Consider the following 25,790-nt stretch of genomic DNA (forward strand, 5'->3'; position numbering starts at 1 on the left):
AATAATTTCCAACTGGTAATTATTAATCAAATTAATAATTGAAATAGTTCTACTACTTAGCCGATACTAAGATATAATAGCATGTAAAATAACTTTAATAACGAAAATTTAAAGCATCGGCATATTTATCAAACACAGTTTACGTTAGGATCATTCATTTAATACTTCAATTTTATTACGTTCAAAATTTCGAATTTCCATGATGCATGGAACGAAGCGCGCAACTATTGCGTTCATATTAATATGCACCTAACGATGTTCAGCATTGATATGTTCAATTTATTCACATCGACATACGATATATCGATGTACCAATATTCATACGACGATTGAGATATTAAAATATTTTCTATAATTAATTCCTAAATAATATTCACGATATGAAAATGTGCCGCGCGTAAACAAATATTTTCAAAATTATGCGCGAGTAAATATTTTATAAACGTAGTTGATACAATCGCCTATAATATAATATAAATATGAATATGGTATGCAACATAATATAATATAAAATTTATGCACGAATACTTTCTACCAATGAAGCAGCTGTAAGTAATATTTTTTTAATATAATAATTCTTGAATCGTATTTGAGATTCAGAACAAATGCAGGTAAACTGTCTGCGTACGTCTATGTAAAAGAAATTAGAACAACACGTTAGATGCAAAAATACAAGTTTTTTAAGAAATGTTGATAAACTTACGAAGCTTTATGAAAGATGCAATTGAACATTTCTCCAAGTGTCAAACATCAACAATTTTTTAAGAGTGAGAGAAAGCTTCTCTGATTTAAAATTATTTTCGAAATTTCATTTGTTTCGATTATCATGAGATCTCAAGCGTACAATAATCCAAATGCATCGCGAAATTTTCTATTTCTTGTGCTAATATATCCATCGGAAAAAGAATTGTTTTTCTAGAAAAGCCTGTATGTGCCTCTTAGTCGTAGAGAAAACTCAATGTGCCATTCGTTTAAATTTACAAGCACTGTAGCAATCCTATTTGTCCTTAAGTAACTTCTATAAAAATGGAAGATATGTTTCTTCAAGATGCTTTTTTATTCTTATTACAAAAATATATTTTGTAACGTCTCGAGTAAGAATTGTTATAAAACTGGTGATATTTACTGTCGAGCGTGTCTATTGCTTAAATGCATTTACATCGTGTTATACAGGGGCAATGTTGAACTATTAGTAATTATTAACAAATGGAAACTGCTCTTAATTTCTATAATACGATATTCCTATAAAGACAACATTTTTTAATTTTTGTACTTACAGTGTGGTCTACAAGAAACCTTCAATCATTAAAACAAGCAATATTTTAATACCTTGGATACTATGATGACACACCTATGTACTTTTAATATCAAATATGCAGAAACGACATAAAAATAATTTTGTCAATGTGAAATTTCACGAACAACGTAGTGAATGTCAAAATTGCTTGCCTGTAAAAACTAGAATATATAAATTATATTCCTGCTTTATATGCAATAGTTTTCACGTTTATATAAATCTGCATCGTCGACGAAACTATGATCAATCGCGGGCATTGCTCGAGAAACAATACAACATTTCTATATCTGCACCGTGTTTTTAATTCATTCTCCCCTTGTTGAGGAATCACGCGTGAAACCAATTACTCGCTGCTTAAAATTCATGGGGCAGAGAGATTAAAATTTATGCGTGAGCCGCGATCATTCCGCATCAAGCGAGAACTTTATGACGGGACTTCGGGTCACCGTTCTTTCATTACGTTCCAGCTGGCTGTGCAACCCTTTTGGGCCAGTTCACCGACACAAGATCGACCCTCATTATTTAGCAACGTGGCGCAATATTGGATAGCTTTGTGGCAAAATCATTTAACGCTTGCCCGGCTCTATCCTCGACCAGTGTAAACAATACTCGACGATTCGCATTGCAATCTACGGAACAAAGGACGGCAGATTCCTGGTGCGCTTTTATTGCGAGTCCGCTGGACGATTCGCCATCGACCATGAACGAACCGCCCTCTTACCATTTCTATTTCGTGTTTCGTCATTGTGCCTTCGCTTTTTGATGTTAAACATTCTCTCTACTCCATTATACGAAGGTGTTTTATGCAGAATTATTTTATCCACCTTTCGTGCAAGAGTATGAGTGTTCTCAAACAGTGTGACATGACTACAAATATTCAAAGGTTCACGATGTAGGAGAGGATCGTGCAGTACCCCATTCACATACATAACCGTGCAAAATTAGTTTCGACTTTTTTCACCAGATATTAGTACTTTTATATGAGTGAACAAACGAATATAGCAACTCTGCGTGACATATTTTCCAGTCATATCGTTCATTCATCACAAAGGATATAACCTAACAAGATGGTACCCCGCTGTGGGTAGCCACCCACATGATAATCAAATAGCTAAAAAATTCTACCAAATGTCCAAATTGGACAAATTGTGAATGCAAAATATTAAATAAAAAAAAAAAAATATCGTTCATTCCATTGTTTTCGCTGTTCTGACGCGTTAAACGTACACGTTCATATTGCGAGTTATTTTCTAGAGTCGATATTTTGATTCTCAGGTAAGTAGATGATTTTTTCCTCATTGTGTATAGTATATATAGTCTGTTAAATGTAATTATCAGCTCTTTGTATACAATTTGTATATTGTATACATTAGATATTAATTATATACGCTATATTATATTTTATTATATACATCTGTAAGTCCAATCTGTTGGCGGCTGAAATTAAATTAGAAGACGTTCATTTACCTTTTGTCGTAGAAAAACGCTTGAAATTCCAAAGCAGAAAAAAGGGAAATAGACAAAGGAGAACATGAATGTGTCTGTGAAGCTACTGCTCGAAAGTAAAACATGAAGGCTGGCCACGCGTCGAATGCGCAGACCAAGAAAATATTAATTATTTTATTTGTGATGTATGTAAAAATAAATTTGAGTAAAAATGTGTATCCTTAGCATCTAAATGTCTTTCTTCTTTAACATTATTAATCATGTAGACTGGAACACCTGTTAATTAAATAATTGGTCGATATTGGACGACGATTCTTTCTACAAATTACAACATTTCTGCTCTTGCAAATTATCAATTCTTATCATTGGCTTTCACGTAATTGATTTCCCTCCTTTTGTTAATTCCATTTGTATGACAAACTCGTTTTTTAGAATTCGGTTTTGGCCAAGATATAACAAAAAAGAGCGGTAGTGCACAACTATTCCCTATAGCTACACGAAATCGATTTGATCGCATACTTATTTCTGCGTTTATTTATGTAGGGTGGTTGGTAACTGGTGGTACAAGCGGAAAGGGGGTGATTCTACGCGAAAAAAGAAGTCGAAAATATAGAATAAAAATTTTTCGTTTGAGGCTTTGTTCTCGAGAAAATCGACTTTGAATATTCGCTCGGTACGCGTGCACTTTATCACGTCTCGTTATAACGGATCTCACTGTAGATCATTGTCTCGATGGATATTATCGCAGTTTAAGTTTGTTTTTGTCGTAATGGAAGATTAGGAATACATAATGAAATAATATGAAGTAATCATAAAGTTTATTATTATAAAAATTGCTGAAAATGTTGCCCATTCTGCCGAACACATAGTTTTGCTGTTCGAATTAAATTTCTATGAACACTTTCTAACGTATTCGATTGTTTTAAAGTATGAAAGGCTACAATAATCTTTTCTTTCAATTGCTCGCAACTTGCGATTTCTTCAGAATAGACAATTGATTTAATATGGCTCCATAAATAAAAGTCGATTATAAATAAATTCAAAGATAAATTCAAAGTCGATTTTCTCGAAAACAAAGCCTCAAACGAAAAATTTTTATTCTATATTTTCGACTTCTTTTTTCACGTAGAATCACCCCCTTTCCGCTTGTACCACCAGTTACCAACCACCCTGTATATATATATTTATAGAATTTTTATTTCCATTTTATCAACTTTTGAAAGAGCAAGATCTGCGTCATTTTTTTTAGACTTATGATATCAAATATAAAAAAATTAATATGCCAGCTTCAAGTTACGTAGCTTCAAGTTTTAATACATAAAAAATAAGATAACTAGTAACGCAAGTGTGTATTTTATTTCAGTGGATTTTTAATTATAGCAAAGTTGGAGTTATAAAAACTGAAGAAGAAATGGAGTTATTGACAAAATTTAAAGATATGTTATATTTTATACTATCCAGTATCTCCGTTATTATCATGAAAGTTGTTTAATAAAACTAATCGTTGTTTCTAAAAAAAAAAAAAAAGCGGAACGTTGTACGCGTATCGGTGATTAACCAAGTTCGTAACGTGGATAGTTACATCTGCTATTTGTAAAGTTACTGCATGATGAAGAAAGATGTTAGTAGATTATAATTCGGGAAAACGAACCGTAGGAACTAATTAGGATCTCGTCGTCGCCTGTTCAATACCAGTTACCTTGCTATAATCCTGTCCCTGGAATTAACGACCTTAGCACATGGCCTGCAGTTCTCGGATATACAGACACTGCTAAGGCACTGTTAATTGCCGGAAATATCGTATTAAAACGTACTGAAGGGTGTAAATTAACTCACTGAAAGTCAACAGTAACACTGCTGTTATGCATATTGTACTTAGGAATTATTCGACGCATCTCGCGACGCGTTTCTTAAGAAAAATGATTTCTATAGTTTCACTACTTAAGTGGTAAACTAAGAACTTAAAGAATATTCGTAATAAATTGCTACAGACCTAAATCATTACGTTTTCAAATTGTAAAAGAACGCTATGCTTAAAGTGTATACTATTCTCTTACCTTTTAAAGGTATATTTTATGAATAGATAAATATTTATTTATTCATTTATTATATATAAAATTCAATAAAATTAATGCGAGAGAAAACGAAGACCATTCGCAGAAATGTAATTTTTCATACATTAAATTCGCCCAAGTTTTAAAATATGTTACATATGTATATATTTCAGTCTTGCAAACGTGCAACATCTTCTATTTTAGTATTTTAGTCTTCATGCTTATTTTATTTTTCTTTTATTTTTCTTTTATTCCTGTTTTATCGCTATTCTACGGTTCGCCAAAAAGGATTACTTTATTTTTACGTTCTTTCACGATGTTAAACGAGGGCAGAATAAAAGACTTCGTAGATAAAAAAGCAACGTAATGCCAATAATGCATTAGCTTCTGTGCGCATTATGGTGTATCCAGAAAAGTATAAACCTGTATGCAATCTCTATAGCAACGATTTTACAGTATACCATAACCTCGTCCAGTTTCCTGCTCATAAGTGTGGTCAAGGGACTGTGAACATTGTTGGGTAGCATTACTTTCGCTTTATGACTTCGCAATGAATAGACTTATGAGCTTTCACGGCTCTCACGGTAAACACTTCCGCGAAAATCTTATTCTCCGTCATGTTTATTAATTGTTTTTTTAAGTACGCTGTAATTAAATGATAATTGTTTTTAAATACTCGGTAATTAATGAATAATTAAACGATTGGAAAAATATTTGTATCCTCTAGAAACGACACGAGAAGATTCATCTTAAATCGAATAAGACATAATCCTTCTTTCGCTTGATTATTTTATGTGTGAATATTAAGATTAGAAATTAAACAATTCACGAAGTACTTTAACTTTTTTAATAAAATATATTGCGTAAAAATAGTGAATATATTTTGTTCCTTACTATAGTACGTCGCAATTACATTCTAGCATTTTGTTCCTTGAAACATAACTCGTGCAAACGAATGTTTTAGCACTGCAAAGTTCTGCTGTAATCTATAGCACGTCCAACTGTGCAGAATGTACGAAAAAGCGAAGCTTGACAATTTTAAGTCGTTCACCCTCCTCTTATCTTACCGCAGTTGACCTGTTTACCTAGTTACACAATCGCCTTACCTCTAGCATAAGATCCCTCTTTATTTTTATCAGATTGATCGACACGAGTTCGCTGGTTTTAACAAATTTATACAAATATTGCGGTATCTATAAACGCTCAGACGTTTATGACACGTTTGTAAATCGTTCTATTTTTAGTAACTTTATGTACAAGCACTTGCATGTTTCTAACGAATACTTTTTTGCATAACTTTGCTGTTTTGTAAAAATTTCTCTACTTTTTTGTATAAAAATATTATTCAACTTAGCACTTTATGTGTCAAGTACTATCGATAAAAGCATATCATTTGTATCGTTTCTACAACCATAAATGTCGATGCTATATTAATCTTGGGTTTGCTACATCGAATGATTTTCCATTTATCTGCACTTTTAGATCGATAAAATAGAAGAAAACGTACAACTATCCTCAGCACGAAACATAAAACTTTCGTCAGGGGAGATATAATAAGGAAACGTACATATCAATGGCCAATAAAAAAAGGATTAACACTGCAACCGAATTAACCACCATTCGTGACAAGAACAATCGCTTTAGAATTCCATTGACGGCGACAAAAGTCAATTTTAAAAGTCGTTTCAAACCATTTCGGTCCTCGTCCATCCAGAACGGGAGGTGACAAAAAAAAAAAAAAAAAAAAGAAAAAAAAGACTGCGACCGATATTTCCGCATAGACACGAGGCCAATCAAGTTTCGTCATTTTCATCGTTCAACTTCGACCTTGTAATCGAGTTTCCCTTCGACATTTACATAGAAAACTGGCGCTACACGAGAGAAGGAAAAAAGAAAAAAAGGAGCCAGGTTTTCAGCTAGCGAGAAACTTTCTAAATGTCATTGGCTCGCGGTTCGTTGAACGAAGGACAGGTTCCACGTGGGTGAAGCAAATTCGAATCGTTCTCACTTGCCGATTCGACAGTCGTTTGCCCTTCGCTTGGGTAAATATGAAGTCGATACAGCATCAGCGTCCACGGAGCTCGATCTCTAACCCTCGATCTCGCCGACAGGCCGATTCCTTTCTGCCTGATGCCGTTCGTGTCCTCTGAAACTCGCTACGCCGGCCCCGGAATTAGTTGGAAAGTCGAGAGAGCTACGATCGGAACGTGCCTGAAATAGGCAAGTCGATCCATATTCTTTCCGTGTTCGCCTTTTTCATTTATACGGATCCAGAGCCGGACCGGGTCTGCATAAACGCGGTGAAATTTATGGGCAAAATGCATCGAATCGTTCGGTCGAGATAGTCCAGGCAAATCCTTTTTCCTCGCGTTTCTGGCCTCCATGCGCGCCACCAAATTCCCTCGAACGATAATTAATTATATACGCGAACACCGGCACACGCGTTCATCCTTATTGGATTCCACTTTCCAAATGGACTTTGCAACTGGTCTCGTCACTCCCCTGCGCAGAGAGTTCGTGATTTATTCCCCTGTCGGTAGAACGAACGCTTCTTCCCCCCTGTTTCCTCTTTTTTTTTCTCTCTTTCTCACTGGCAATTCGTTCGTCGTTTTACCCTTCATCAAGGTAGCAGCAACTATAGCTTCCTCTCTGTCTCTCTCTCTTTCTCTCTTTTTGATTCGCTCGTTCGCTGCGGCGTGCAGGTTATCGTTTTTATATCGAACGTTCGATGATTCCAGCGCTTTACAATTTTTCCGGTGAAATTAATTGGTTTCCCTGTTTCATGAATTTCCGGGGCTTCTGGGAGGATCGATCTTTGCCAGCTAAATGTCAACATCGTGTTGTGCGAAATAATGGGTCTCATGGAAATGTACGAAACGCGTATAATAGGAAAATCGTAGGGAAAGAACGAGGTAAGTACGCTTTTACAGTTTCCTTTGTTTCTAATATCGTGCGGTGATTGAAAAGGAATATTTTAATGCAACATAGATAAAAAGAAAGAGGACCTGTCAGGTCCGAAGATATAGTTGGCGTAGTTTCATAAACACAAAGATATACGGAACTTTTATTAAAACAAACTGTTCAAATATTAGACAGACATTTTATCATCTCGACGAGTAATATTTTTAAAACCATGGAAAATATAGGTCCATCTTATTTCAATATAAAGTAAATAAAAAGAAGGGTCTATCAGATTCAAAGATATAGTTGACGAGGTTTCGTAGACGCAAAGATACTTCGATCTATTAAAACAGACGATACTGCACCTTTAACATTTCAACATCTTCACGAGCATTATTTTTAAGATTATAAAAAGTGTAGGTTTAACTTCGAAATTGAACAATTTGGGTACACTGAATTAATTTGCAACATTCTAAAAGCTACTTCTCCATGACTTTTTTTATCATGTACTTCTGCTGTAATCTTCACATGCAGAATTGTATGAAATACTCAAAGAAGGAGTCCTCGTTACAATGTGTAATGGTTGAAATAAGCCTCTGCTTAAGTTCCATTTCATTAGCCGCGTCCATAAAAATACAAATTTGCATGGGAATCTTTAGTCCAGAGGTAACGTAATGGAAGAAAGTTGTTAAGCAAATATTGGGTTGCCCGTAAAGTTTGTAGCGAGATTGAAAAGAAAGAAAAAAGAAAAAAATGTAAGGTCTTTCATAGTATCATTTTCTTGAATAATGTATGTCCCTTTCGGTGGTTTTCTGCTATCTTTTAAAGTCTTAAGAGCTCGCGTAATCGCTTCCTCGGAGAATGTTTCGACTTTTACAGAAACGAATTCTTCCGACAAATTTTTGCAGACTTTTCGTGTATACAATTTTTCATCATTAAAAAAAAGGTTTATAAATAGCAGAATAAACGAACATCAGAACAGAATGGATGAGATTCGACGTTTCTAAGGATTTAGCATGGTGTTTGTTATTGCGTTGTTAAAATACGATGAATGATTGGTATTTTTTTTATTTTAATATTCAGCTACGGTATTTGTACGAATTCATTTTTACGAATACATTTTATTACTCTACAGGAAATTGTAACGAACAATGTGTTTATTTACGTAGATTCATATTTTTGTTAAAATATGATAAGGGAACACCTAAACAGAAATTTGTTTTGCCTACTAAAGACTACAACAATTGTTAACTTTTTTCAATTTCTCATAAATATACAAAAATTCGCAGTTTACTAACGAGTAATTCGTATTAAATTTGATTTTTTTAAAGGGTTTATTGTCAGAATGCTTTATACTAATATATACACAGCTTAATAATTACTGCAACGCTTAAACAATTTACAAAAAAATTGTTATCAATGTAACAGCTTTATAAATTGAGACTTCGGAAATTTCTTCGGGAAACAAAACACTAGCGGGAATTTTTAACGGAGTATAAGCAGTTATACTTATTCAATATTGTCGAATATACCGAGAACTATACTGTCGATCAAGACAAAGATGCTACAAACTTTTCGAACAACTTAATAGCATTTGCTTCCATCAAAGTATTTAGAATTCAAAGTATGTAAAATTGATATGTAAAATTGGTATGTAAAATTTCTGAATAAATCGAGAACTGGCATCTTTAATATTAATACACCGAGTATATGCGAAGGCGAACTTCTTAATATTGGAGTCGCTGTTTGTGATAAGTTCATCTTATCAGGATAATGTTTTATAATCACAGGCACGTCTGAACTTATTGTTAGTAGCCAGCGTAGATTGAACTGCTATAGTTAGTAGGCAGCATAGATCGAATTATTATGGTTAATAGTCAGTATCGCTTGTGGCTGTCAGGCACAAAATACGAGCGCCTGTTTTCTATTGATTAGTAGATTAGTGTTATATAAATTTGTAACAACTTGTAACAATTGTAACAACAACAAAAATTGTAACGATTTGTAAACAAATGTACGTGTAAATGTTTATTATATTTTTGACACACATTGCGAATGAACGTAATATGTCGATGTTGGTTTATCAAATTTCGTGATGGCAATTTCAGAAATAATTGACAACCCGTCATCGTTTACGCATCAAGTTTCTAGAGAAATTATCGATGTAAATTTTCAGTGAACACGTCTTGGAATATAAAAAAATACTTTTGTTGGTTGATCAAATTTCGTGACGACAGCTTCAGAAATAATTGACAAGTCGTCATCGTTTACGCACAAAGTTTGTAAAGAAGTTATTAATAAAAATCATCAGTGAACGCGGCTTGGAAAATAAAAAAAATACTTTTGTTGGTTTATCAAATTTCGTGATAGTAGTTTCAGAAATAATTGACAACCCGTCATCGTTTACGCATCAAGTTTCTAAAGAAATTATGGATAAAAACCTTCAGTGAACACGTCTTGGATTATAAAAAAATACCTTCGTTGGTTTATCAAATTTCGTGATGACAGTTTCAGAAATAGTTGACAAACTATCATCGTTTACGCATCAAGTTTTGTTGGTTTACCAAATTTCGTGATGGCAGTTTCAGAAATAATTGACAAGCCGTCATCGTTTACGCACAAAGTTTGTAAAGAAGTTATTAATAAAAATCATCAGTGAACGCGGCTTGGAAAATAAAAAAAATACTTTTGTTGGTTTATCAAATTTCGTGATGACAGTTTCAGAAATAATTGACAAGCCGTCATTGTTTACGCATCAAGTTTCTAAAGAAATTATTGATAAAAATCTTCAGTGAAAACGTCTTATAACACGAAAATAGAAAAATATTTAGTACAAGTAGAGCAGAGTTTTGGAACATCGATAGAAAGCTAAAATGGTTTCACAGCCAAATGTATGGGTACAATATCATAATGAATCGTGTTACTGCTTTATCCATGGAATCGAGATTCCACCAAGCTAATCTGATTAATCTAATAAATAATTCTAATTTATGATCCATTGATTCCATGAGAAGATACTGCTTCTAGTCGATACATAATTGGTTAGTAGTTTATTTATACATTTACATAACGTTTATAACAACGCGCTATTGAATATTTAAGAAGGTGATCTATAAATCAATAAAATAAGATTTTGTCTCAACCTCCAGTTTGATGCAAGAAATTAGTTAAAAGCGTGCCGTGGATGAAATTTATAATACGATTATTACGTAGAACCTTCGTTCATAGTTAGACTGTTTTACAAAAGTGCAACACAACTTGATACGAGGATTGCATTTAATATTTGTAATATCGCGGAATATATTATAATTATATTCTGGTATTTATGATGATTTATTTACAATGAATGGATTGTACAGGTGTTGATTAGACAGAAGAACGATGGTTGTTTAACATGAACTAGTCACAATAATGCGCTATAATCTAGATAATTCAGTGGTTCACTTGCAACTCTTGTCACAATGGATTTGTCACGTAAAATAACACAAAAAAAAGGAAAAAATAATAAAAAAAAAAGAAACTTCATTTTTTTTTTAACACAGTTCACAATTTTACTTCTGAGCTCTAGGCGTGACTTTTCGAGACTGAAGCTCTTACAATTTTTTGACTTCCGATCGGATCCTTTATCACCCCTTAATATCCCCACTATCCACCCGTTTGTCAGGCGTCCGCGACCGCCGCCACGCACGCCTTCTCCTCGAACATTTGGCGGAAGGACCGTTGGGATATTGATGGCTCATTAGGCACGTGTTCCGCAACCGCTCGTGGCCAAGGTCACGTGGGCCTTTTTTACGGAACTATACGACTGAAAGACCGACGACGCTTTGATGGGCCCGACGCAGTCTCAGCTCTCGCGACATTGTATATGGTTTACCCGATATCTTTTAGGCCTTTTGTCCGCGATACTACATATTTATAATTCAAACTTAAGAAATAACATTTTACATTTAATAACAGGTAGTACAGGCACGCTGTAACACGAAGAATTTCTAAAGGTAAATTATTTTTAATGTTTCGAATATTTTTAATATCTATAGAAAATGCGTAAAATTTACTCAAAGGCAAACTACGTTAAAAGTAGTAGCTACAAGGACGTCGTAATACTTTCTGAAACTACTTAGTCAACCAGTCAATTACGAATAGATTATTATTCATAATAAGAATCGGGCGTAATTAAGTTTTCAAAGATTAACTTCGAAAGAATCAACTTTTGAACAATGTTCAATTAGCTTGACAATATTCGAAGCATCTTTTCCTCCCTTAAATTAACTAAGCTCATTTAACATAGTTTCGAACAATAAATAATTCTGAAATACGTTTTATATCCTTCGCCGTTTATTAAAACAAAATATATAACAAATTAATTTTCAACCAATTTATTTTTAAACGATAATTGTTCAACTATTTTCAAGGATAAATGAGTACTGCACAATAGTATACTGTATCTCAATACGCATGTTAAATTGCTAATGATTCCTTCTCCTTTCTTTTCGTAGAAGCTTGATCATCTTGTATAACTTTTAAAACGTTAGTTAAAAACATATCGTATTAATCTTCGTGGAGAATTCTACTTTTCGTTTTTCGTTATTTGCTATGTATCGTTGCTCATCGTCGCGAACAATTTCTAAATTCGTTCATTAGTCGTAGCGTGTAATACGACGAACGCTAATTTTACACGCTAACGTTGTTACAAATTAACGCAATCAAATTAAACTGAATAATAAAAAACATATTTTAACGCTTGAAAAAAAAAAAGAAGAAAAAAGAAAAAGATTTCCATGTCCACGTACAAAACGACTACTATAATTAGTACAGTTTATGCTTTCTTCAGCGTTAAATTAATATCCAACAGTGAAGTTTAAAGCGAAATACAGCTTCAGTCGACTATTTATAAAATTGGTGTGCTCCAACATCGTATTTTACATGTTTAATATAACGGGTGATACATGACGTTTGTGCCGTTTACAAGAAAACCTTAAACACGTTCTAACAAATTGAGTACAATTACTCTTTTGTGTACTATGCTTTCGTAGAGTCTATAGTAAGTATGTAGGTGCAGTTAGTAGTCGTATGATACGTAGGTCTAACTTGTGCCAATTAGTTGATCTTATTGGTGACTTGTGTCACTTCCCTTGGAACGTGCTTCAAATAATACATCCCTGAGTTAAAGCTGATTTCAAACTACGTATACTGTTTGGTCGATGCTTAATTGCAAATGTTCATATTTTTGTCACTGTAACAGAAGTTTCTCAGATTGTTTGTTACTTCGCTTATTAAACCGCTATCTCATAAGAATGAATCTAATGTAGCTATTTCGTTTAATGATGTACATTTAAACAGTTAAAAAAATGTTCATATTTTTGCCACTGCTATAGAAGTTTCTCAGATTGTTTATTACTTCGCTTATTAAATCGCTATCTCATAAGAATGAACCTAATGTAGCTATTTCGTTTTTAAACAGTTAAAAAAATGTTCATATTTTTGCACGTTTTACTACACACGTACTACACACGTTTCTTACATCACTTATTACTTCATTTATCAAACCACTGTCTTATACAAACGGATCTAATGTTTCTTTTATTGTTTATTTAAATTTTACAATTTGTCCAGTAGGACATTTGGTAATATATTATAGCTTAAATATACATAGCATGTGGATGGCTACCCCAAGCAGGATACCATCTTTGAGTTTGACTATTTTACTTCTTTAGTGAGGTCAGTGAGGTGTTTTCTTTTTAGTTTTCAAGGGTAACTCATCTTTTTTTATTATTATTATTTAATTTGTACTTTACAATTTGTCCAGCTGGACATTTGGTAAATTTTTCTAGCTTAATTGCTAAATAACATGTGGATGACTAGCCCCACCACTATTTTATTTCTTCAGTGATGTCAGTGGGGTGTTTTCTTTTTAGTTTTCAAGGGNTAACTCATCTTTTTTTATTATTATTATTTAATTTGTACTTTACAATTTATCCAGCTGGACATTTGGTAAATTTTTCTAGCTTAATTGCTAAATAACATGTGGATGACTAGCCCCACCACTATTTTATTTCTTCAGTGATGTCAGTGGGGTGTTTTCTTTTTAGTCTTCTTTCTATGAGAGTTTTGCGCGCTTCAGCAGCCAGCTGGTTTGGATGTGTTGCCGTTCTTTCCTTGTATTTTTCTGCGTACCTGCCGATTTCTTCTTTGACTGTCGGTATTTTTAAGTCTTTGCGTATATCCTCGTTTCTGATATACCATGGAGCGTTGACTATTGTCCTCAATATCTTCGATTGTAGCGACTCTAGTTTATTTATGTGGCTCATTGCTGCTGTCTCCCATAGTGGTATTCCGTACGTCCAAATTGGTTTTATTATCGTTTTGTAGATTTTTAGTTTATTTTCCATGTTAAGTTTAGAATTTCGACTAGTTAGCCAGTACTTCTGTCTTCTTTTTAACCGTATTTTGTCTAGAATTGATTTAGTATATTGTTTCCATATAAGTTGTGTGTCCAAGTGGAATCCTAGGTATTTAACTTGCCTCGTTTGTGTTATGTGCGTGCCATTCAATTGCATATTTGGTAGTGTTACGCCACGAGGTTTACCATAGGCCATATTCCTAACCGTCGCTCGTGGCATTACAGTGTCGCGAGCGGATCGTCTCATCTGCCCGACAAATATACAATGTAGCGGCAAGCATCAAACAGAGCGAGTTCTAGAAACGTGAATTCGCTCCGTTATTTTAACTACACACAGAAGGTGACACGCGTGATCATGGCATGATCGGTGGCGTGACCCGAGCATGGTGAGGGTCGCCTCCCAGAGAACACAAAGGGACCATCGAAGGGCAACCAGTATCGATCGAGGATCCGAACGGAATGCATTAAGAGAGTCTAACGAACAAAATCCAAGTCGCTTAGTCTACCAAATACATCAAGAAATATTGTAAAGTCGAGTCGAATTACTGCACCAAATTAATTGTATAATCGTTAAATAATTTGTGACGTGCTCATTGTATTATTTTATGTATTGTGAAATATACCATTTTATATTAACCCTGTTAATTCAGTGTTAACCTCATTTAACCACCTCTGTTATCTTAACCGAAACAGGGGAACGACTAATTCGCGGCGTTGATTATCCGAATCATAGCGAGAATTTACGCCTCACGCTGACGCGCCTTTCTCGCGATCGCGTCTCTCCGCGAACGGTCGTAACAGGTAGTTTCCGTTTTCTTAATGTAAATGTTTTCTAAATTGACCGTAGAACTAACAATGACGTAAAATCTTATTGTGGTGCACTATATTTCACAGGTTCCCCTCCTCTCAGTTATCTCCTTGTCATTATATTTATCCAATTCCGACATAGAATTGCCCGTAGGAAACTAAAATTACGAAGCTTCAAGTTTACCAATGCGTTCAACTGTAAAATCCGTGAAGGTAGTTTTCTCTGGTCCTTGGAAAGCCACGCGGTGCAAAGCATATTCCTACTGCTCTGCTGGAAAACGGATGATCGTGCATGAAGTGGACGTTATTAGTAGCTCTTCCAAGCGTAAAACCGTTCCACGAAGTCGCAAACATGGCAATTAATCCCGCGGGGAGTCGGCGTTTCGCAGAACGGAACCGCGGGCCAATTTCGACCCATCTATCCGTGCGGACCAATCGGCATTGATTTAATTCAGCCAAATAGGCCGGCGCACAGACATTTGGCCCGCATTGCACGCGCTCACGCTAATTCACGAATGTGCGTAATAGCCGTCTGCATTAGATCGCTTCCGATAGTCCTTTGCCACCCCTTTGTCGTTTCACGCTTCAAAGTCATATCGTTCGATAGAACGGCGTGTTCCAACTTAATTACGCGACTGTTCGAACGACTTAATGGTTCGCTTGGTGGAAGAATTTTACGTCTTCCTCTTCCTCGTGACAAGTGCTGCGATGGTTAATGCGATCATTAGCTTTTTCTTTACTTTAAAAAAGAAATCGCATCAATTTGTAGGGAGATTGAAAAGGAAACACCCAGCAGATCTCACAAAGGATACAACCTAACAAACACGAAGATGGTACCCCGCTGGGGGTAGCCACCCACACGATAATGAAACAGCTAAAAAAATTCACCAAATGTCCAAATTGGCCAAATTGTGAATGGAAATTATTAAATAAAAAAAACAAAACTTGTAGGGATCATTACCAACCGCATTGTATATGCGTTAGGTCGTGCTATAAATAATGCAGTCGTGGGTTTTCATATAGCAGATGAAAATAAAGCATTACGCGTTGACGATCGATGAATGATGCGAATGAATGACAACGAATGAATTTTCCTTTTATTATTTCTTATGAATTTCTGTCGTTCATTACCCTTTCCTTCTCTCCCACCTCCTTTTCCATCCTCTTCCTATTAAAGGGGTGTCCTGAATTAGAATGTTCTAAAACAGCGCTTTTTTGTGATTTTTTTTAGAAGGGAAAGAAAGAAATGAAGTTATTGAATTTTGAAATATGGTTCTATATATATGTAATACATACGAATACAGAAAAATTTTTTTTAATGTAAAAAGCAAAATTATAACAGATTTCTAAGCCTATTTCATGGGCGTCTTGTCGCTGCAGTCTCCGATCGGCGGGAAAGATCCACCTCGTAATTTTTAACGGAAACAAAAAACCAAAAAAGGATTAAATTATTATATATTTTTCTTCTGGGTGAACTAAACAACGGCATAAAAAATGTGAAATTAAAAATTTTGACGGGTTTAAAAAAAAAAGTGTTCTTAAAAAAAAACTTTAAGGTGCTATAACAATTATTTAAATAAACTTTTTGACGAACTTTTTTAGTTCATCGAGAAGAAAAGTATATAATAATTTAATCCTTTTTTGGTTTTTTGTTTCAGTCAAGAAGTACGAGGTGGATCTCTCCCGCTCTGCAGCGACAAGACGCCCATGAAATACGCTCAGAAATTTGTTATAATTTTGTTTTTTACTTTAAAAAAATTTTTTGTATTCGTTAAATATACATAAAACCATGCCTTAAAATTCAATAATTTCATTTCTTTCTTTCCCTTCTAAAAAAAATCACAAAAATGCGCTGTTTTGGAACATTCGAATTCAGGACTACACTCCCTTAAGCTTTTGAGTCCAATTTTCTAGAAATCCCGCTCGTAACAACTCCCAGTGTAAAAATAAATGCTAGAGAATACTATCGGTGCTTCGGTGCACAACATGGTTTCATACACTATTTATATACAGACTTTTTACAGACTTTAACCCTCGCCCGTCCCATGCGTTGATTTGACACACTTTTCCGGTGAAAGATTATATTGTTCGATCATTTATGAAACGATTTTTCTGAAACCGCCTGGCTTTGACGTGCGGATAAAATCCGATACCTTTGAATTGATGAGAATTAGCGTGAATGCGCGTGAACGACAAAGAGCAAAATTATCTTTCATACCATTTTAATTTATTCCATCGATATTTTATCATTGCGTGAATTCGACACGCGTGGGGCAGATTAAATTGCGAAAACGAGGGACAGATGTATGTTGACGTTTTTCAAAGTTTTCTAGCAGAGACACAAGGAAAAATATCTTCAAATAAGAAAGAAGTTTACTGTATAGCGAAATAGTGATTGGCAAAGTATATTATTATGCAGCAAAGTAAAAACAGAATGGGATAGGTTAAGCAAATAAGCAATTAGTTAACTAGAAAGCGATAATAAAGACAGGTGTGGTAAGTATGGAAAGATAAATGAAAGAGATTATAAGTGAAATCTATTTCACTTGGCCAAATTGAAATGAATAATAATAATAAAATATTAGAGGAAACAAGTGAAATATTGCGATATAGCAATATTTTATGTTAAGTGCACTATTTGCCATGAAGTTTAAACGTTCGCATTATATTTATTTATTCATCTAAAATCATATCTACTTTATAGCTATTAATGATGACGTGCTAATCATTACACTATGTGTAATATTATGCGAAAAAAAGTTCGAGTAACTTTACAGTAAGAAATGACAGAGATCTCAGATTTCTTTATACATCAATGACATTTAACGTAAAGTTTGGTTTCTTTACGAGAGGATCTGGAAAGAGAAATAAAACAAGGGAAATCGCATTTATTATCAGCTACTGGATCGTATTTCTGTTTTCTTGAGGGGTTGAAAGTGGAGTTGCTGTTAATAAGGAAGCCTCCGCAGTGTCTGTAATATACGACTGCATTTAATAAATCAGTTTCTATTTGCAAAGATTAAAATAGTATGGAAAGATATCTAATAAATTTTATTTCTTTAAATAATGTTTCAGATAAACAGCATCAAAGAACAAGTAATTTGCAACCTCGCTATTGAAAAACGAAGTACAGATGAAGAGCTTCTTAAAAAATTGTAAAAGCTTCTTGAAAGATAAATTTATGGTAGATACTTGCAAGTGCCAAGCTTAACTACTTTCTAGTCAAATAGTTCAATTGTTTTACGAAATTGTTATTTATTTTGTAAATATAAGAGCTACAACTAAATCTACTAACTTAATTTATTCAATTTATCCATTTTATCTTACGTTCGTCAATTAATATTTAATTGTAATTTACGAGCAGAAAGAAATGCTCATTTCAAAATGCTTCCAAAGTGTTTCCGGAACCTAAATATCGAATAGTTCCGCGCGCTGGTAATTTCCACCGATAATTTTTATTCAAATTTTTATGAAGATATGAAGAGACGTTTGCTCGCGTGTAAATAAATTACTGAATACTTGCAAGTGCCAAGCTTAACTATTTTCTAGTCAAATAGTTCAATTGTTTTACGAAATTATTATTTATTTTGTAAATATAAGAGCTACAACTAAATCTACTAACTTAATTTATTCAATTTATCCATTTTATCTTACGTTCGTCAATTAATATTTAATTGTAATTTACGAGCAGAAAGAAATGCTCATTTCAAAATGCTTCCAAAGTGTTTCCGGAACCTAAATATCGAACAGTTCCGCGCGCTGGTAATTTCCACCGATAATTTTTATTCAAATTTTTATAAAAATATGAAGAGACGTTTGCTCGCCTGTAAATAATTTACTGAATGGATAAAGATTCGACCGATATTTTCCTGACTTTTTACTTCGATAAAGCTCCTAATTCGGTCCGAAATCAACCGATCGACGCTGCCGCGAATCGCATACGATGTTTATGATTTTCAAGTATAAATAGCTAGAATTATACCTGGATACCGTAAATTACTAACATTGCTGTACTCCCATTTTCATTGGCGTCATTTATCTATGCATCTCGATTATCGATTAGCGGCTAGATTTCCCGAAATAGCTTTTCAATAATAATTGGAGCAGATCGATCCATCTTCATTGTATCTGAATATGATGCTCCGATGATATTACCGAAAATACGATTGTTTCTATAGATTCGAAAACGCGATTAGTTTGCCTTCCTTCACACATTTATCTACGATATCTATCTTCTCGTATGGATTACGCTGAATATTCTTCACTAACGCGGTCAGCATTGTGAATTTTCGGTCCCTGACCCGATTTCTTACTGTTTTAGACCTTGAAGAAGCCTGCAAAAATTCCGAAGTTCCTAATTTACTATACAGGCGATGCTTTAAGCAAACGTTTAAAATCCGTCGCGATAAAAATACAAATTTGACAGAGAGTTACGAAAAAATGGGAATTTCTTTTCAGTTACACAGTTTCGTATTAAACAAATATTAGAAAAATGTTAGTGTAAGCTTTTACTCTTAAGACTATGATCTTTCAGAAAAATATAAAGAAATTCACCTGTCCTTAGAAAAAGTACAATTATTTTTTCAATGGATTATTTATTATTGAAAGATGATTTGAGACACACGGCGAAAAAGAAAAGCTTTGTATCTCAAACTTGCTAACGCATGAGGAACATAGGAGCTATACGAGACACTGAGGCGGTCGCCAAGAGATTAGTATACATACAGAAATAATAAAAATTTGCATATGAAGAAATTCATCTAACAAAAGATTGACGTGGGCGGCAATATGAGTCGTTGAAGACAGAGTGCTCATTTTATCCTCTTGATATTCGGAACTGAATTGAACCAAGTGAACGGTATTTGGTTAGTCAAAGCCTTGTAGGTGTAAGCTTTTTTAGACGCAGGAACTATCGGGTCTGACATCTTCGTTTCGGAGAAATTAAACAATGAAAATATTGTCTGAACTTCAATGACACATATTGATTTATTTTTTCTTGACAAGCTTTGGTTTAAATAAAATAAAAGAAATCCTTCAATTTTCAAATATTTTGCATACTTTTAAGTTACTAATATATTATACACTTCCGTTTATAAAGATAGATCTGACAAGTCTCTGTGAATTTAAAACGTTTAAGAATGGAAGATCGCACGAGAAAAACGTAATTTTTATTCGCGTTTCACAGAAGGGCAATTTTTTAACTGAACACGTTAACTTTATATTACCAATTCCTCTCTTTCCATATGATTTTAGTTTAAAATGTACGTATATTTTCGCCACTTGCTTGAACGTTTCAAAAATACTGATTGTCATAACATCATGCCATTTCGTAACTTCATCAACTAATTGCAAAAATTTGAAAACTATTTCCCAGCTACGTACCAGATATTTCAAAATTAGTAGTTACGTATTTTAGGCTATTAATTTACTCTACAATACATACGCAATTGTTGAATATTACATTTCATCAGATTATTCAATTACTGTTTTCACAGTTGTATGACAAACAAAATAATATAAAACAGCGTATTTCAAAGATTAAACGTCGACATTATAAACATATCGAAATACCTTGAAATCTCGATTTTAAATTGCCGTTATACAACAAACTATAAAAGAAGAGAATTGCTTCCTACGTCTAATATAATAAAGCTACAAAAACCTAATTTTTCAATTACTGTTTTCAGAGTTGCATGACAAACAAAATAATATAAAACACGGTATTTCAAAGATTAAACGTCGACATTATAAACATATCGAAATACCTTGATATCTCGATTTTAAATTGCTTCTATACTACAAGCTATAAAAGAAGAGAATTGCTTCCTACGTCTAATATAATAAAGTTACAAAAACCTAATTTTTCAATTACTGTTTTCAGACTTGCATGGCAAACAAAATAATATAAAACACGGTATTTCAAAGATTAAACGTCGACATTATAAACATATCGAAATACCTTGATATCTCGATTTTAAATTGCCGCTATACAACAAACTATAAAAGAAGAGAATTGCTTCCTACGTTTAATATAATAAAGTTATAAAAACCTAATTTTTCAATTACTGTTTTCAGACTTGCATGGCAAACAAAATAATATAAAACAGCGTATTTCAAAGATTAAACGTCGACATTCTAAACGTATCGAAATACCTTGATATCTTGATTTTAAATTGCTTCTATACTACAAGCTATAAAAGAAGAGAATTGCTTCCTACGTCCAATATAATAAAGTTATAAAAACCTAATTTATTAACGAGGACACGAAGCAGACCTCAAGCAAACTTTTGGTCTCGGGATTAAAGTGTCTAAGGCTTCTAAATCATAATTAATTAGGATAGCAACATAGCACTCCTAACAACGTCTGACCGATTTTACGACCTCGCTATATCATCGAGGTTACTATAGGAGAACGTCCCCAAATTAAATTTCCAATCTCATCGTAGCTGCGCGAAAATTTGCTATAGAAACGTCTAATGATGAACCAAGTTTTGACACGCAGATAGACTACGACAAGTAATTCCACTCTTTCACAGACAGATTTACGAACAGAGAGAAACGCTCGTTTCAAAAAACTCATATAAAAGTAACATACTTTTCACGCGAACTTATTAAATTTTTCTGTTTGTAAAAAATTATGAATTCTTTTATATCTTCGCCAGAAATATACGTTTGTTAACTGTCGCATCAGCATCAACTCGGATTTTCTGATACGTGAAATTTGTAAAATGTTGCAGTGCATCATATTTTTAGAAACATTTCATTTACATTTTGCTTTAATAGCATTGACGGACTTTGAAAAGTTACGCTTGCAAGCTTCGTTTACGCTTGCACGCTTCGTTTACGCTTCTACGCTTCTTTTCGCTACGACTACAACGCTTTGTTGTAAACTTCGCGATAGTATTTTTTACGCGATTAAGTTTTTTACGATGTGTACCTTGTACTTTCGATGCGAAAAGCTCCGATCATATTTGGGAATTTTCATTCGAGACATTTTTCTACTGAAATCTTGCAAATCATTCACAAGCTACTAACGATACTTAGAAATAACGTAAAACGATAGAAAATTCAGAAATACATACATTGATCCTTTTTTTAAATAGAAAATATCATCTTATGGAAAACAACAGTAACTTGCATTAATTACTGAAAATAGTTAACTATCATGATCGAGCTGTAAACCTAATTCCTTATAAAAGATTTATCAATTGCAGATATGAAATCACAATAATCTTTTTACTTCATGTATGGTAGTATATATCAGAGTTGGATATTATTAGAATTGCTTCGAATAAACATTTATCGTTAAGATAATTATCAGTGGATTATTTTATCCATGAAATAATTATTTATTATCCGTAACGAATTATTTTCTATATTTATTCGAACAATAATACGAAAGATCGTGCGTTGCCATTTAATTTTGTACAATCATATACTGTATAGATATCAGGTACAATTCTTAGTATTAATTTACCAAATGAATAATTTACCAAGCAGCAATAAACTTTCCAATCTGATTAGTTACGAAAAAAGATAATCATGAAAGCCAATGTTACAACATCTGGAAATGTAGCTCGCAAATATATCTCACGTTCACTGCCATCCTCGATGTAGCATGTAAATATCCACGCACAATGTACAGGGTGGTTGGTAACTGGTGGTACAAGCGGAAAGGGAATGATTCTACGCGAAAAAAGAAGTCGAAAATATAGAATAAAAATTTTTCATTTGAGGCTTCGTTTTCGAGAAAATCGACTTTGAATCTTCGCTCGGTACGCGTGCACTTTATCACGTCTCTTTATAACGGATCTCACTGTAGATCGTTGTCTCGATGGATATTATCGCAGTTTAAGTTTATTTTTGCTGTAACGGAAGATTAGGAATATATAATGAAATAATATGAAGTAATCATAAAGTTTATTATTACAAAAATTGCTGAAAATGTTGCCCATTCTGCCGAACACATAGTTCTGCTCTTCTAATTAAATTTCTATGAACACTTTCTAACGTATTCGATTGTTTTAAAGTAAGAAAGGCTACAATAATCTTTTCTTTCATCCGTACCGAGCGAAAATTCAAAGTCGATTTTCTCGAAAACGAAGCCTCAAACGAAAAATTTTTATTCTATATTTTCGACTTCTTTTTTCGCGTAGAATCACCCCCTTTCCGCTTGTACCACCAGTTACCAACCACCCTGTATAATTTCATGCGAATAAATTCTTAACCGAATAAATTGTTCGATTAAATTTTTATTCGGATAATTTCTAATTCGAACAAATTTTTATTCGGGTAAGTATTTGTTCGACTGGATATTTATTCGTTAGCGACGACCAAAATCTCATTCTTTATTTTTATTCGAACGAAGTTTACATGCTACTGCACATAGAAAATTGTAACTTTATTTTCTCAAAACTTTCTTTATCACTGAACTAACATCGCAGCTATTTCATCATCATTAAGATGCGACCTATGCACTGAGTTGTTTAGAAGACTCGTAGCAGCAAGTATCCTTACTAAAGTTCGTGTAGACTGTCATTTCATTTTAATAACGTGGCGTTTAAGTAGAACGTCTAGAAAATGAGCTCCTAAACTTACATTTAACAAATTTTATTAAGCTGATTGTATAACATTATTCAGGAAATGGAGAACAGAGAAGTGGATTTGCAGCATTGAGTGGTTGTTTGTTATTAGAAGGATAGAAATACAGGTGAAATGTGAAAAAAGGATATACGTTGTACATATAGAAAGATGCGAGAGTATGGTACATATGTAAATGGCTTTTTTACTCCAAAACTGGAAATTTTTGTTTGGAAAACGCTGACAGCCGAGCATGTATTATTAATAACGACGAGATAAAGTGTGTAAAAAAATCTGCGCTCATAACTTTATACTGTACAATTTGATATTCATGCTGCACAGTTCTTTTGTATATTCTCTGTATTTTTGCAAGCAGAACGTACATTTTAATTCCTAAAGATTGAAATGTTGTCAGTCACTGAGATTCGAAAAAATTATTTATTGTAACAATAATTTATTGGCAAGAAAAGTAAAATGTATTTTGAAGAGGTGATCCTTCATCATGCTATTATCCTTAAATCACAGGATTCTGTTAGTAAACTAGAATAAACACGAACCAATTTTCTAACATCAAAATGATGTTACTCGTGAAATGTTACTTATGAAAATCGAAATTATTCTTATGAAATTATTCTTAATTATAAAATATGTATATTTCTTTTTTTTTTTTTTGAAAATTTTATTGTAGAAATATTTTATCGAACCTTATGTTTAAAATTGGCAAATGTCTCGTAATGTACGGAGAAGGGTAGACACATAATAGAAAGAACGTGGTATGTACATTGTACGTAAAGTAAAGTAATCTCTGATATAAATAAAAATTAAGTAAAAGCTTCTCGGTAAAAGTTAAGAGTAAAAGTATTTCCTTCGGAGAAAAGATTAAAGTAAATGCTCTCTTGCGTACGAATAAACAAAACCTTTTTCTTGCAAGCAAATATTTCCCTCTTTTGTTTTGATTTCATTGAGAAGTTAAAAACGTGGTCATAAAATAAGCGAAAGTAAATCAGAAGAAGAAAATGATTTACACGACGACGGATTGCTTTTATCAAAACGGTATAAATTTTTGTAGTCTTCGTTTAATCTGTCCCTAAATTTCACATCCTAATGTGACACAATGGTAAAAAGCCAATGATATGAAGAGATATATAATTAATGTTGAAAATTGTTTTATTAAAATTTCGCATTGATCGCAAAGAATAAAAAAGATGCAGGTCAAAATGCTTCAGAAAAATTATTCTTTAAATGGCCAAATAATATAATTTTTTAATCAGAAAAGTGTGTAAAATTGACACACAGAGGCAGGTCAGGGTTAAATACCTTTTCGAAATTATTTTTGTAAAATGTCCTTTTTCTAATTGCAACGACAAAATCAATTTTATGTAGCATCATATATTCCAAACCATACCAAATCATACCAAGGTCAATAATATACATACTTTTGGAAAAAGTAAAAGCATTTGTTTGCTAAAAGTTAAAGGTAAAAACGAATAAAAGCTAATGCTTATTTTTTATTCATTAAAACCATCTCCAGCTGTTCTTAATTCTTCACAAGTATACTAACTTTGAACTTTCTCCAGACTTCGATACAAATTTTCTAACGATACTCAATTCTTTCATCGCGAAAGAAAATTCGAAGCTTCATCACGCTGTCAAAAATGTTCGAATTTCATCGGAAACTCGCCAAAGTTTTTCTTCAATATTTTTTTCTCGATACTTACAAACAATAAGAATTCGAGTAATCTAATATTCTCTTAATTACATACCACGGTTTATAGTTTCTACCTGTTCTAGATTTATTTTTATTCGTTTCGTTCCACATTAAACATCCTGTGAACACATCGACATCCAAGCAAAGAGGGAAAGAAAACAGCAGGGGATTTGACTTACCTCGCGATTGAGAGGTTTCGCCAACGTGATAACGCCAGTGCGTGGATTTACGACGAAATGGTCCGTGAGTTGTATACCATATTTCACTGGCGATCCTTCGGGATCGTGGCCCTTAAGGACGAACACTTCCGTACCGACTTTGGTTGATTCTGAAAGCGGCAGGCCCGCAGGGTATCCACCAGGTTCGAGGATAGGTGGCTCGTTTACATTGTTGGCGCCTGAAACAACAGAGAAACCATTCTTGTTTTCAGTCGTTCTCCGACAACCGAAGTTTGAATTATCGTTTATGTTAAACGCATAGCGCAAGAGTAATCTTAACTCCTCTGTATTTCGAAATTAGATATTAAGATAAATAAGTCAATTTTCGACTTGCTGAAAGATTGACACAACTGATTATAAGAGAAATAGATTTGTCAAG

General features: G+C 33.6%; 1 protein-coding gene across 1 annotated transcript in view; it reads right to left on the reverse strand.

Annotated features, from left to right (window-relative positions):
- LOC122571721 (cadherin-87A) overlaps positions 1-25,790 on the reverse strand; it is a gene marked incomplete at its 5' end in the record, with an annotated part of 436,847 nt that overhangs the window by 73,582 nt on the left and 337,475 nt on the right. Inside the window, one exon of the mRNA XM_043735781.1 lies at positions 25,373-25,590. Within this exon, the coding sequence (XP_043591716.1) occupies positions 25,373-25,590 (218 nt within the window). The remainder of the gene's footprint in view (positions 1-25,372; positions 25,591-25,790) is intronic.

The sequence above is a fragment of the Bombus pyrosoma genome, linkage group LG10 (assembly GCF_014825855.1).
Source record: "Bombus pyrosoma isolate SC7728 linkage group LG10, ASM1482585v1, whole genome shotgun sequence".
In the NCBI taxonomy this organism is placed as follows: Eukaryota; Metazoa; Arthropoda; class Insecta; order Hymenoptera; family Apidae; genus Bombus; species Bombus pyrosoma.